Source organism: Polypterus senegalus, chromosome 6 (assembly GCF_016835505.1).
Source record: "Polypterus senegalus isolate Bchr_013 chromosome 6, ASM1683550v1, whole genome shotgun sequence".
Lineage (NCBI taxonomy): Eukaryota > Metazoa > Chordata > Cladistia > Polypteriformes > Polypteridae > Polypterus > Polypterus senegalus.
This window is the reverse complement of record NC_053159.1, coordinates 15,547,416-15,561,068: the sequence shown is the minus strand read 5'-3', so window position 1 is coordinate 15,561,068 and position 13,653 is coordinate 15,547,416. Positions and strand designations below refer to the sequence as shown.

Sequence of the window (13,653 nt, the reverse complement as noted above, 5' to 3'; positions counted from 1 at the left end):
GTAGTAATGCAATGCATTGCATGTGTCATTCCAACAGATGACTCATGACAAAAAAGTTTAGTAATATAATACATTGCATTTGCCATTCCAACAGATGGCTCATCAAAAACATTTGTAGTAATTTAATGCATTGTGTGTGTCATTTCAATAAATGGCTAATCACAAACATTTGTAGTACTTTAATGCATTGCATGTGCCATTCCAACAGATGGCTTATCACAAACATTTGTAGTAATGCAATGCATTGCATGTGTCATTCCAGCAGATGACTCATGACACAAAAGTTTAGTAATTTAATACATTGCATTTGTCATTCCAACAGATGGCTCATTCATAGTAATGCATTTATTTAGTATAAATGTTTGTGATGCATCATCTGTTGGATTGAAAAATTGTAAGCTTTTTATTACTACAGGCATTACAAAATACATTCCAACAGAGGGTACATTTCAAACATTAACACTGAGGTCTACATTGATTATTTAGATTTCAACCCATCTTAGATGGGTAGCATAGCTAGTGAGGATATAAATCCAAAGAGACTTTCTGTAATCTGCTTTTGGCAACCAGCTCAAGCAGATGGGCAGTCCGTCCTCATCATGTCACCTGAAGATTACAAGGTGTCCCTACAAGTCTCTCATGTTTGTCATGCTGGTCGCACTTTTTTTATTTTTTGATTTCTTCTTAACCTATCGCCTTTTCAGATGCCTTCATTCCATTCCCAAAGCTTCAGTTAAGAGTTAATACTGAAAAACTGATCTAAATGGCTTATTGATTGTTGGCTGCTGTTAGTTCTTTGCGCTCTTCCAGAGCTAACATATCGATCTGAAGGCCGCTGCGAGTGCGAGAAGAAGAGTGCTTAAGACACATCTGTCCACGCTGCTCAGGGCTCATAGTCCAGTAGTCAGAGCCAATATGTCTTAATACCCTGAGGCTGGGGGCAGGTCGGGCCCATTAGGAGGGCACAAGCTGTATACTCTAATTATTTCTCAGGCGGATGGAAAACTTGTTTTTCTGCAGCGAGCGAGTGGAGAAGGCCATTTCCGACCTTTACGACTTTTCTTGTGGGGAACTGTTCAGTTGTCGTTTCCATCCCTTGCATTTCTGGATTCTTAATTGATGTGCTGAAATTCCTGACAAAGCGGTTCTCGTCTGAAGCGAGAAGGACACAATTCACAAGCTAGTTCACGAGGAAACCATATGTGACTTTGGGTGGATTGCAAACCAGGGCACGTTTTGATTCCACATCTCAGAACTGGTCCTAAGAATTGCACTTAAAGTCAAAATGGGATGAAAGTTTGTCCTTTCCCCAGACTACAACATGAGAAGTAGGTATGACGTAGTAGAGGATGAGTAGTTATCCTATGTCCACTCCCAGCAATGGTGTAGGAGGCCATGTGTGAGAATGAATGATGTCATCATGATTTTATGACACCCCATAAAAAGGTCGGATATCACACTAAGCTCCACACAACGACATAAAGAGTAATACCATAATGAACACCCAGATGGAAAGACCACGACACACAAACTGAATAAGAGTAAAGCCAGAAATTGTTTAAAAATGAATGCACCGAGGATTGTTCATGCCTTTTGTCCTGCGCTAGGTGGGATAGACTCCAGTCTGCCCACAACCCTGCTGAGGATAAAGCTGGTTTAGAAATTAGATGGATTGATCGATGGATGGATGGCTGAATGGTTGGATGGATGGAAGGATGGAAGGTTGGCTGAATGGCTGGATGGATGGATGGATGATGAACCGCTGTAATTTCAGTTGAATCAACTTCCCACTGTTTTTGCAATGTCTCATACAGAATTGAGCTACAGCTATTCTTGCACTGTTTCTGAAGTCACATTCACTCTTCCAGTGTCCCATACAGTGCGTATCTTCATGACCCCTCTTTATCTTCTACAAAGCTCTATTTATCCAAAGCCCTGAGAGTTCCCGCCTGCCTTCTTGAACCTTTCCGAGCTTGTAAAATTTAGTGGGAACATTCCTGGGGTTCATGGGATACGGAGCACGATGTACCTGTGCGACATTTCGTTGTTAGACTCCCATCCAGCTCCATCAATCTTCAGGGTGATATGCTTGCTACTATGGCATGGTTGGCATCCATGACCATCTGTGTGTTGAGACTGTGATATCACTTGTGATTCATACATGTCTGCTCATCCAAACTTGAGGCAGACTTTACGCGCGTGGCGCTTTTCATGAATACACCTCACGTTGAGTAGTCAGGAAACATATAAATCTGCGTATTACCTCGTGCGTTGTAAGGGCATCCAAAGTTTGGTGCAATTTTTGAGAAATGGTTGGTTGTGATACACCAAAATTATCACTATTGCAAAGAAGCAATTATTACTGACATTTTTGGCCGACACTACATGGCTTCTCTGTATAGATAGATAAATCACGTAACATAGAAGATTTGCTACACATAAGATTCCATCTCTATCAAACAGATATCTTCTCATGACTTCACTGCTGTTCTAAAAGATTCAGAATGTCCTAAAAAGTGTTTGCCAATCTTTTCCTGAATGCTATCTTCTGGAAGCCCCCAGCACATTAAAACAGCTTGTGAGCTCTCCAAAATCATGCTCAAGTTAGCATATACAGTATATATATATATATATATATATATATATATATATATATATATATATATATAAAATATATAAATATATATATATAGTGACAGATAGGGGGCGCTATCGCTCCCTTAAACCCCTGTCCAAGACTCCAGACACCAAGTAAAAGTCCAAATGTTGACTTTATTAACACAGCACAGTGCACAAAGCACCCTCCTCTCCACCATACTCATCAAATCACACAAATACACAATAATAAACAATCCTCCACTCCCAGACGCGTTGCCTCCCTTCCACCCAGCTCAACTCACCGTCTGGGAGCTGCCACCATAGTCCGTGACCTGGAAGTGCTTCTGAACCCTCGATCCATGTGACTTCTTAGCACTTCCGGGTCAGATCAAACTCTTCTTTTTCTTCATCCCGGAAGCACGTCATTCCCCTTGTCCCTGTGACTCAGACGTACTTCCGGGGTGTAGGGCAAATAATATTCTTTGCTCCTCCCTGCAGCTCCATCTAGCGGCCCCTGGGGCATCCAGCAGGCCTGTGGATGAAAACTCCACTGTCCAGGACTCCCTGCTGGTCTTCGGGGCACCTCCATGCTGCAGGGAGGGCTCCATCTGGCGGCCTGGGGGTACTGGCCGGGGCGACAAGCCGGCCATAGACCACTATATATATATATATATATATATATATATATATATATATATATATATATATATATATATATATAGCAATAAAGCAAAAGACAAATTCATAAAGGTTTGGGGTTTTTAGCCCCATATACTGTAAACAAAAAAAAAGGTCAGACTGTTTTTTCTCCACAAAATCATCAGACACATGAGGGTTGGTAGACGGACAACTTATAGGGTGCGTCCGGAAATGAGACGTTGTGATGCTGGGAAAATCGTGGTGGTGGATGGGTAAATGATGTCATCAAGAAGAGACCAGACGGTGGAAAGGAACCCGGAAGTGGTGTGTTTTTTTAGGCATCCAGGTAAAGTTACGCCGGTGGTGCTCCGTCTTTTCTGAAGAAATAAAGAGATGCGCTTGTGCATGACATGATATATATATATATATATATATATATGTATATACTGTATATATATACACTGCTCAAAAAATTAAAGAGACTTTGAAAATCCATCAGATCTCAATGAGGTAAAAAATCCTGCTGGCTATCTCTGCTGATATGGACTGATATGGTAATGTGTTAGGAACGAAAGGATGCCACAGCGTTTGATGGAAATGAAAATGATCAACCTACAGAGTGCTGAATTCAATTCAGAGACATAGCAACCTGGCAAGCAACTAGACAAACACAAAGACACTTACCATTTTATTAAGGAGGATATTAATACTGTATATATTGTGAGAGGTAAGGAGCTCCACCAAGCCCCAAACCCTGCACATGACCAACACAAATACAGTCACGGGTTCAAAACAGAGGATTTTATTATCAACATTCTTCACAAACTTTTTTCCAAGGTTCCACAAGCATAATAACAAATAAATTTGTCTTCCTTCCTTCCACCCTGCCTTCCTCATTTCCTTCCCTTCCTTCTTCTCAACTCTGAGTCAGCTGGAGGAGGCTGGAAGGCTCCAAGTCAAATGCAAGTCCAAAAAAACAGGATTTTGATCACGAATTAATGCAGCAACCCCTGGTGGCAGCCATGAGTCCCAACAAGGGTGATTCATGGCACTACAGCACCCATCATGCCCTGCAGGTGTCTACATGGTTATTGAGGTCCTGAAGAGCTGCCATCTAGCAGATGGGAGATGGGCATTTTCTGAAATAGGAGCCTTCACCCACTGCTCCTTTGTTTGTCCTCGTGTCCAGGTAAGGAACCCATACCCATCCCAAATGAGATGCCAGCCCATCACTGTCCTACCATTCTGGCTTCCCTTCTTGGCAAGGATCACCCCTTTCTCCTAGATGGGAAGCTGGATAATCCTGCCTGGCATAATATATCATAGATAGATAGATAATGAAAGGCACTATATAATAGATATAATACAATACAATACAATTTATTTTTGTATAGCCCAAAATCACACAAGAAGTGCCGCAAATGACTTTAACAGGCCCTGCCTCTTGACAACCCCCCCCAAAGCCTTGACTCTCTAAGAAGACAAGGAAAACCCAAAAAAAAACCCTTGTAGGGAAAAAAGGAAAGGCAGTTCAAAGAAAGACCCTTTTCTAGGTAGGGTGGGTGTGCAGTGGGTGTCAAAAAAAGGGGGTCAATACAATACAATACAATACACAGAACAAAACACAAGTAATTCTCAATATGATATAATAGTGCAATAGAAATATTACAAGGATAGATAGATAGATAGATAGATAGATAGATAGATAGATAGATAGATAGATAGATAGATAGATAGATAGATAGATAGATAGATAGATTTGAAAGGCACTATATAATAGATAGATAGATAGATAGATAGATAGATAGATAGATAGATAGATAAATAGATAGATAGATAGATAGATAGATAGATAGATAGATAGATAGATAGATAGATAGATAGATAGATAGATAGATAGATAGATAAGGCACCTCCATGTCGTCTCCAAGACGCAGCATCATTACAGCACCCGATTATCTCCATTATCTATTCTTCATGCCATTAATGCTTTTCCAGTTGACCAGAGCCTGCAAAGCCCTGCAGCAGATGATAAATGGGCATGCCATTAACTGAGTGGTCCAGACTAGCAGGCATGACCAATAAGGATGTGCACCAGTGCTGCACATTACACAGATTTATCTATCTGTTGTCACACAGATTCTACAAGGGGCTCCACCCACATGCAATCACAAATATGGAGCCCTGAATTCAAATGCCTTGAAATGAAGAAATCCCTTCTGCTAAGTGACTGGCACTTAACTTCACTTCATATTTTAGATGTGGTGAGGTTCCGTGTTTAGAAACCCCCCATAACTTGCCCTGCTCTTGGTAACAAGGCCTCTTTTTCCCTGCGTGTTGTGGCTTTTACTCTAGAAATCAACAAGACAACAGCATGTCTAACTGAGCCTGGCAGTGTAGCGGCCAAACTGCCTGTGTGCCAGAGCTGCGTGGGAGCCACAGGCCCTCAGTCACAAGTCTTTCTCATCAGTTGGCATTTATCTCAACCTCTTTGCTGGAATGATGGCGTTTCATTGTTAATGAGCCTGTAAATTCAGCATTTTCAGGGTTATTGTCTCTGGGCTCTGGACACATTTCATTACCTGAATGCCACAAAGCCCTGCTGAGTTGTTTTTAAGTAGACAAATGAAGTGAGCTGCCGCCAAGGACGACTGCTCTTGTTAGGAATACATCACAGCGATGCTTTTGTCTGTCAGGGTCCACGTAAGCAGATTGCTGCTTCTCTGCACTGAATACCGAGTGCACCTCTTTTAAACTCGGTTGTCTTCCACCTTACCCGAAAGACTGGGGGCATTGCCCATTGGCACTTTAAAAGATACCCCCTACTCCTGGATACTGCAGCAACTTTGGGAAAATAACTAATTGTAAAGACCGCCCCCCACCCCAAAAAAAAAACCCACTGCCAACACTTGCTAGTCATCCTGTTCAGCTGGCAAAGCTACACTTACACTTGGCTGCCAATGGTTTCATGAGTGTGCCATGCCAAGAGAGGAACTTAATGAAAGAATTTCTTTTTGTTTTTTGTTGCTTGCTCTTTAAAGTTATGTATAACATGGAGACCATCAGCGCAGCCTTGACTCCTTTCTGGGCAAAAACCCAAAAAGCGCTGGCTATCACTTAGATAGGACATCAGTCACTCGTCACATGTGGGGAGCAACCATTTAGTGATAATAAAGCAACTGAATAGGCAGGTGTGAGATTAGCTTGTATGACTTTGATGGACTGGCATTTGCTCGCCGCCGTGTCTGGTCTGTATGTCATGGACCCCTTCACTTTCTGCATACTTTACTGTTTTGGAGATTTAACTTTAAATGGATAAATTTGCCATTTGTGCCCACTAATCTACACTCAGTAACCCGTAGGCTAATGACAATGTGAAATCATGTTTTCTGGAAGCTTTGCTATTTTCTTTTCAATTTAAAAATAGAAGTATTGAGACCCTTGTCACAAGAAGGAACAGGAGACATTAAAAGGTTTGGGTCAGCCACCCGTATATTATGTCCTGGATGCAAAAGGGTTTGATTCTAGGAGTTGTGTCTGGTTCAAAGTTCAAAACAGAACAAAGATAGCGACTTTAAAGGTCTGGACTGGAAGTGATGTCATCGGGACAGGAAGTGATGTCCTTGTTGGTGCCAGAACTGGAAGTGACGTCATCACGGGCGTCGGAAACCCTGTGGGATTTCCATTGAATGGTCTGCAGAGCATTGAGAGAAAAAGTCAGTGCAGCTCAGCATGCCCTGGTCAGGCATGGAATTGTCACTATTAGTACCCTTTAGCTGCCACCCATGAGCACGAGTGTGCCACCCTTAATCCCTAACTCTGTAGAAGCTCCTTGGGCAGGAATTACAGCTCTGAGGCTTCTTTGCGAAGTCTCTTCAAGTTTTGCACACCCGAATTTGGCTGCTCTTTACAAGCCTTGTTAAACTGGATGGGAAGTGTCTGTAAACTGCCATCTTCAGGTTTCTCCACAGATGTCCTATGGGGTTTAAATTCTAGCCTTTGGCTGGGTCACTCATGGACAGTCCATGACTTGTCCTGAAGCCACTCCAGCATTGTCTTGACTGTGTGCTTTGGGTCATAACGAATGGTCAAAGGTGAAGAACCTCCCTGCATTCATCCTTCCTTCAGTTCTCACCATTCTCCTTGTCCCTGCCCCTGATGACATCACATTTCCGGTTCCAGCCCCGATGGCATCACTTCCCCTGTCCGACTTTCAAACCTCTATGTTTGCCTGTCTACACTGTTCTATTTTTGGACTGAAGTCTGTCAATGCCGTGTCAGTTTTGAACCAAACCCTTCCCATTCGGCAGCCGGTTTCAAGTATCCGAGCGGCTGCCCCCCAAACCTTTTCCTGTTTTGTCTGAATCCTTTCACAATGTAAAGCACTTTTAAACCAGCCCCACCTCTTCTTAACTGTCTCCACACTTATCCCTATTTATCTTATTGTGGCTTAGATGCATCTGCTCAAAGTTTGCCCAAAGAAAATTAACTTTAACCGTTTGTATTGTAGAAAATGCACTCAAAATGGGCATCATGGTGGCGCTGTGTTGGCGCAGCTGAATTGCAGTAAAGAGACCAGGGTTTGAATCCCGGGTCCTCCCTGTGTGGAGTCTCCCTGTGTCTGGGTGGTTTGCTCTGGTACCCCCCCACCGGCCATAGACATCCATGTTGGTTGAATCACCAATGCTAAATTGGCCCTCATGTGTGTTTGGTATGTGCACAGATGAGTGTGTTTGCCCTGTGATGGACTGGCATCCTGTCCCCGGTTTGTTCCTGCCTTGCACCCTATCCTTGGAGGGACAGGCTGCAGCCCACCCTGCGACCCTGGTCTGGATTAAGTAGGTTAGAATGTGACATGACCTGACTCTGCCAGAACAGAGTGAGAACTAAAATAGCAACATCCTCCATTAACAGGAAGCACACTTTTATAGAATTCATTTCTCTCTCTATTAACATAAAAAAAACCTTGGGAAACAAGACTTCTTTTGAAGAGACTTTTTGGAATGAAGTTCGGTGAGATGGAGACTATTAACATGAGATTCTTTCAAGTAACGTCATACTCAGTGCAGGATTGACGTATAAGCTACACAAGCTATAGCTTAGGGCCCCCAAAACAAATCATATTTGGCACTTACATAGAATATCTGGACTTATAAAGGGCCCCATGTCTCAAATAGCTTAGGGCCTTATCAAGTCTAAATCCGGCCCTGGTCATACTTACAACCTTTGGAAAGCAAAACCCGCAAGAAGGGGACTTTTGCCATGAGATTCTTTCAAATCACGGCCTACTTACAACGATTTTCAGAAGGAGCACGGTCCTCTCACCTCTCAGTCTTGTGAATGCTTTTGTCAGACACAGTTCCTGCGCTCTCAGCTCTTGTAAAATGTAACATTTTCATCACTTTGAGTTTCCAATTCAAGAAGACGTATTATGTCCAAATCTTATTGAAGAATAGGGTTATCAACAGTGAAAATGTGTACATGGGCAATCCTAGCACAGAGAAATGATGAAGTCAAACGAATTAACGTGAAAATTGTCAATCAGTTACACAGCAAATTGGTTAAATGCGTATCAATAGACTACGCTGAAACAGTTGGTGGTGATGGTGTGGAAGATGAAATTATTAACTTACAATATCACGAAGGATATCTACAACCGTTAACACCGTCCGCACGAATCAATGTAGAAAGAAGGACGTATCTAAGAAAGGTAATGTGGTACATCTTCAGGGGATAACATCACACAACAAAGGAGATCTTGATATGCCATTCACGTGTAAATGTTAACAGTTTCCCGTTAGAATAGCTTTTGACAATTAACAAATCTCAGAGCCAAACATTCGAAAAAGTCGTTTTATTTAATAGAAAGAAAGAAACGAAATTCAATCACGGGCAGTTATACGTCACGTAGATGCAAATGTAACACTTCACATGAAAATTAAAATCTGTTTAAATTGTACATTCACATCGCTATACGTGAGATGCAGAACCGCAAAGTGGCTAGTGCCTAGCGCAGACCCAGGGGTTGGCGAGCGAAGAGCAGGGTGGCAAAGCCCCCTAGTTTATTAGAAGAATTTGTTATGAATTAATCACGTCCGTCCATAATACTGAATTCTGAGAAGATAAATGTTAACCTGACCGATGTTAGCTTAATGCGCACTCCTGTTCATACATTGCGTTCGACCGTTGCACTTGTTCAGTTTTTTCATTGCCGCTTCTAAGTAGAAATAGCACCATTCATCATGGCCAAGAGCACACAAATCTTTATTAGGCACGTGTCACGCATGTGCGTCGGAGGACTCCCTCACAGGCTCTGTTGTGGTGTGTAATAACCCGCCAGCACAAGAGGGGGCGCCGCCTGCTAACACCATCTTCTCTTTTCTTCCTCTTACAGTGCTGAGGACCCGCCCAGTGAGGGCAAGTAGCTCCGCCCCTTTCCGGTCCTGCTGACATAAATGCTGGGTGTCCCAGAAGGAGGTGTCACTTTTATCTCGAGCAAACTGCAGAACAAGTCAGACCAAGTGCAAAGACATGCTATTTATGCTGTTTTGCATCATCTCGAGACCTTGGTTGGATAAAGGGGACGACCCGATTAGTGTCCTAAAAATTCACAATATTGGAGTCAGTCATTGCCACTCCCATGCACATGACAACACACTTTTTGTGCATTTCTTGCTCATTGATTTCTTCTTTGATCCAAACTACCAGTATCTGCTACTGAAACACCAGCTTTCATGGGGACGTCCATGTTTACTCCCCAATATGGGGGTCACCAATGATACAATTGTGACTTTTGGCTTCCCAGCTCTGCCGTATGACGAATGAAGCATTAAGTCAGACTGGAGAGACTAGGTCCAAGTTGGTGAGGAGTCATTTCGAGTTTGAGGCCCATTGTCCGATTGAGAAGTCGGGACATTGTGAGTTCCGAGTTTAAGACGAATGCAGCACGAGGCTCCCGTGACTTTTCCCCGAGGAGGAAATCCGACTTGTGGGATTCAAAACTTCCTACTGGGAACTCGGAAATTCTGACTTCCCAGTTCAAATGGAAGCGCAGCAGAAACCGCTTAATGCTGCGGGGAACTTTTCACCTTTGCCCGGAACTGTCGGAAGCCATAGACGCAAGGCTACGTTAGTAATAACAAGGAAGCCGTTGGCTCAGTGTACAAAATGCCTCTCTCTCCCCGAGGCTCCCCCCGGGCTTTAAAAACAGCTGCAGGCGCATGTATCTTGATTGAAAAGAGTTGTCCTCACAGATGTCTTTTCAGCTCCTGACAGCCTACAGCACTTGGGGATTTCTTAACCGTTGACTTCTTTTTCATTTTTATTCTTTGCAGACTTCCAGAAGTACGGATTTCAGATAACGGCCCCTATGAATGTCACGTGGGAATCTATGATCGAGCGACAAGAGAAAAAGTGGTCCTGGCATCTGGGAATATATTCCTCAATGTTATGTGTGAGTCGCCGCTCTTCGAGTTTGGGGGGGACGACGACTGGGTGATGGGTGGGGGTTTCTAGGGGAATCTCAAGCTGAAATGGCATTCATTATTAAATCTCCCAGCCCATCCGAGGGAAAAAAAATGATCTTTATTTAATGTAGAACCTTAAAGGGCAACACCATTTCCTCAATGAATTCATAAATAGCATACTTAACAGAAATCCATTTTGATGTTCTTCGAGCCCAGAGAGGGGGCCAGCACAGACAGGGATTGAGTCTGCCGCCTTTTGACTTTCAGTGCAATTTTTTGGCCATTAGGCTGGGCTGCTTGCCAGTAGTCGTTTATTGCAGGGTGTCTCCTGTAACGCATTTCATTGAAAACTTGATCTGAAAGCGCCGTAAAACACAATCACGGCGACCACTACCTGCTTATTGGGCATTAAACAAGTCGGGAGTTATAACTGTCGTTGAACCTGATGTTATATAGCGCCTTTTATGGCAAATTGAATTACAAAAGTCTTTCAACAACAACAACATTTATTTATATAGCACATTTTCATACACACAGTAGCTCAGAGTGCTTTACATAATAAAGAATAGAAAAATAAAAGACACAATAAGAAAATAAAATAAGTGAACAAGTGCAGCTGGATGACAAATTGGACTGGACTGCCAATACTGATGCTCTATGTAAGAATGGTCAGAGCAGACTATACTTTCTGAGAAGGTTGGCATCCTTCAACATCTGCAGTAAGATGCTGCAGATGTTCTACCAGACGGTTGTGGCGAGTGCCCTCTTCTACGCGGTGGTGTGCTGGGGTGGCAACATAAAAATGAAAGACGCCTCACACCTGGACAAACTTGTTAAGAAGGCAGGCTCCATTGTAGGAGTAAAGTTGGACAGTTTAACATCTGTGGCAGAGTGACGGGCACTAAGCAAACTCCTGTCAATCATGAAGAATCCACTGCATCCACTGAACAGGATCATCTCCAGGCAGAGGAGTAGCTTCAGTGACAGACTTTTGTCACCGTCCTACTCCACTGACAGAATGAGGAGACCGTTCCTCCCCCACACTATGCGACTCTTCAATTCCACCCGGGGGAGTAAATGCGAACATTAATTTTATTTTCATTTTTTTTTTCATTTTTATTACTATTTAATTTAATATTGTTTCTTTGTATCAGTATACTGCTGCTGGATTATGTGAATTTCCCCTTGGGATTAATAAAGTATCTATCTATCTATCTATCTATCTATCTATCTATCTATCTATCTATCTATCTATCTATCTATCTATCTATCTATTATATAGTGCCTTTCATATCTATCTATCTATCTATCTATCTATCTATCTATCTATCTATTAACATAGAATAAGAGTAAGGTCCAATGGCCAGGGGGGGACAGAAAAAACAAAAAAAAAAAAACTGCAGACAGCTGGAGGAAAAAATAAAATCTGTAGGGATTCCAGACCATGAGACCGCCCAGTCCCCTCTGGGCAAACTACCTAACATAAATGAAACAGTCCTCTTTGGATTTAGGGTTCTCACGGAAGGACTTTAAGATGATGGTCACGTAGACTTCTGCCTTTTAATCCATCCATCATTGTTGGTGCATCATGATGCTTTGAGTAGGTGGAGGTGGCGCAGGCCACCACCACAAAGAAACCGGAAAAAGAAACAGAAGAGAGAGTAGGGGTCAGTAGCGATTTTAGAGCCACCATGAGTAGTTATTATGATGAATTGAACATACAGAGTGTCTGGATTTTAATAACAGTGAAGTTATGAGAAGGCCATGTTACAGTAATGTGTTTTCAGCAGTGTTTTAAAGTGCTCTACTGTATCAGCCTGGCGAATTCCTATTGGCAGGCTATTCCAGATTTTAGGTGCATAGCAGCAGAAGGCCGCCCGCCTCACCACTTCTTTTAAGTTTTGTTCTTGGAATTTAAGGAGACACTCATTTGAGGATCTGAGGTTACGATTTGGAATATAAGGTGTCAGACATTCCGATATATAAGATGGGGCGAGATTATTTAAGGCTTTATAAACCATAAGCAGAATTTTAAAGTCAATCCTGAATGACACAGGTAACCAGTGTAGTGACATCAAAACTGGAGAAATGTGTTCGGATTTTCTTTTCCTAGTTAGGATTCTAGCAGCTGCATTCTGCACTCATTGCAGTCGATTTATATCTTTCTTGGGTAGTCCTGAGAGGAGTGCGTTACAGTAATCTAGTCGACTGAAAACAAACGCGTGAACTAATTTCTCAGCATCTTTCAGTGATATAAGAGGTCTAACTTTAGATATATTTATTAGGTGAAAAAATGCTTTCCTAGTGGTCTGATGAATATGCGATTGTTCAATGCTCAAAGTTTTACAAAGGTTAATTTATGTTCAAGCAGAGTCGTTTCATATGAGATGTCTGACGTGGGAATGCCAATGAAAAGTTTTCACCCCATTGGAAGTTGTCACATTTTGTTGTTATTCTATATTGAATCTCAATGGATTTCTTTGGGACTTTTTTTGACTTTGATCAACAGAAAAAGACTCTTTAACGTCAAAAAAGAAACAGCAAATTGCTTTAAATTAATGCTAGACATAAAACACAAGATATTATAAGCGTTGACCACCCTGTAAAGTCCCTATTTTGTAAATGCATGATTGTCAACCATGACGGCAGTAAACGCCATGGAAGACAAATGGGCATCCCGACCGGGATAGAGAGGAAGTTCTTGCCTGGTATGTGTCACAGCCTTCCTAAAATCCTTTTTAACTGTTGCTCTCATATACCCGACTAGCCAAAACCCGCGGCTCTGCCCACGTAGTAGTGAAACAGGACACACTTAAAAAATCAATCAACAAACAGTAGTAAATAACAAAATGTAGTCAAAAAAGTAAAAAAGTAAAACGTAATAAGGAGTGTAATAAAAAACTAAATTACATTAACGCCTCGTCAAAAACAATGTTATAAATTATTTTAC

General features: G+C 42.2%; 1 protein-coding gene across 1 annotated transcript in view; it reads left to right on the top strand.

Moving 5' to 3' along the window:
• Positions 1–13,653, top strand: part of igsf21a (immunoglobin superfamily, member 21a) — a 777,574-nt gene that overhangs the window by 539,591 nt on the left and 224,330 nt on the right. The window contains exon 4 of the mRNA XM_039755430.1: positions 10,572–10,690. Within this exon, the coding sequence (XP_039611364.1) occupies positions 10,572–10,690 (119 nt within the window). The remainder of the gene's footprint in view (positions 1–10,571; positions 10,691–13,653) is intronic.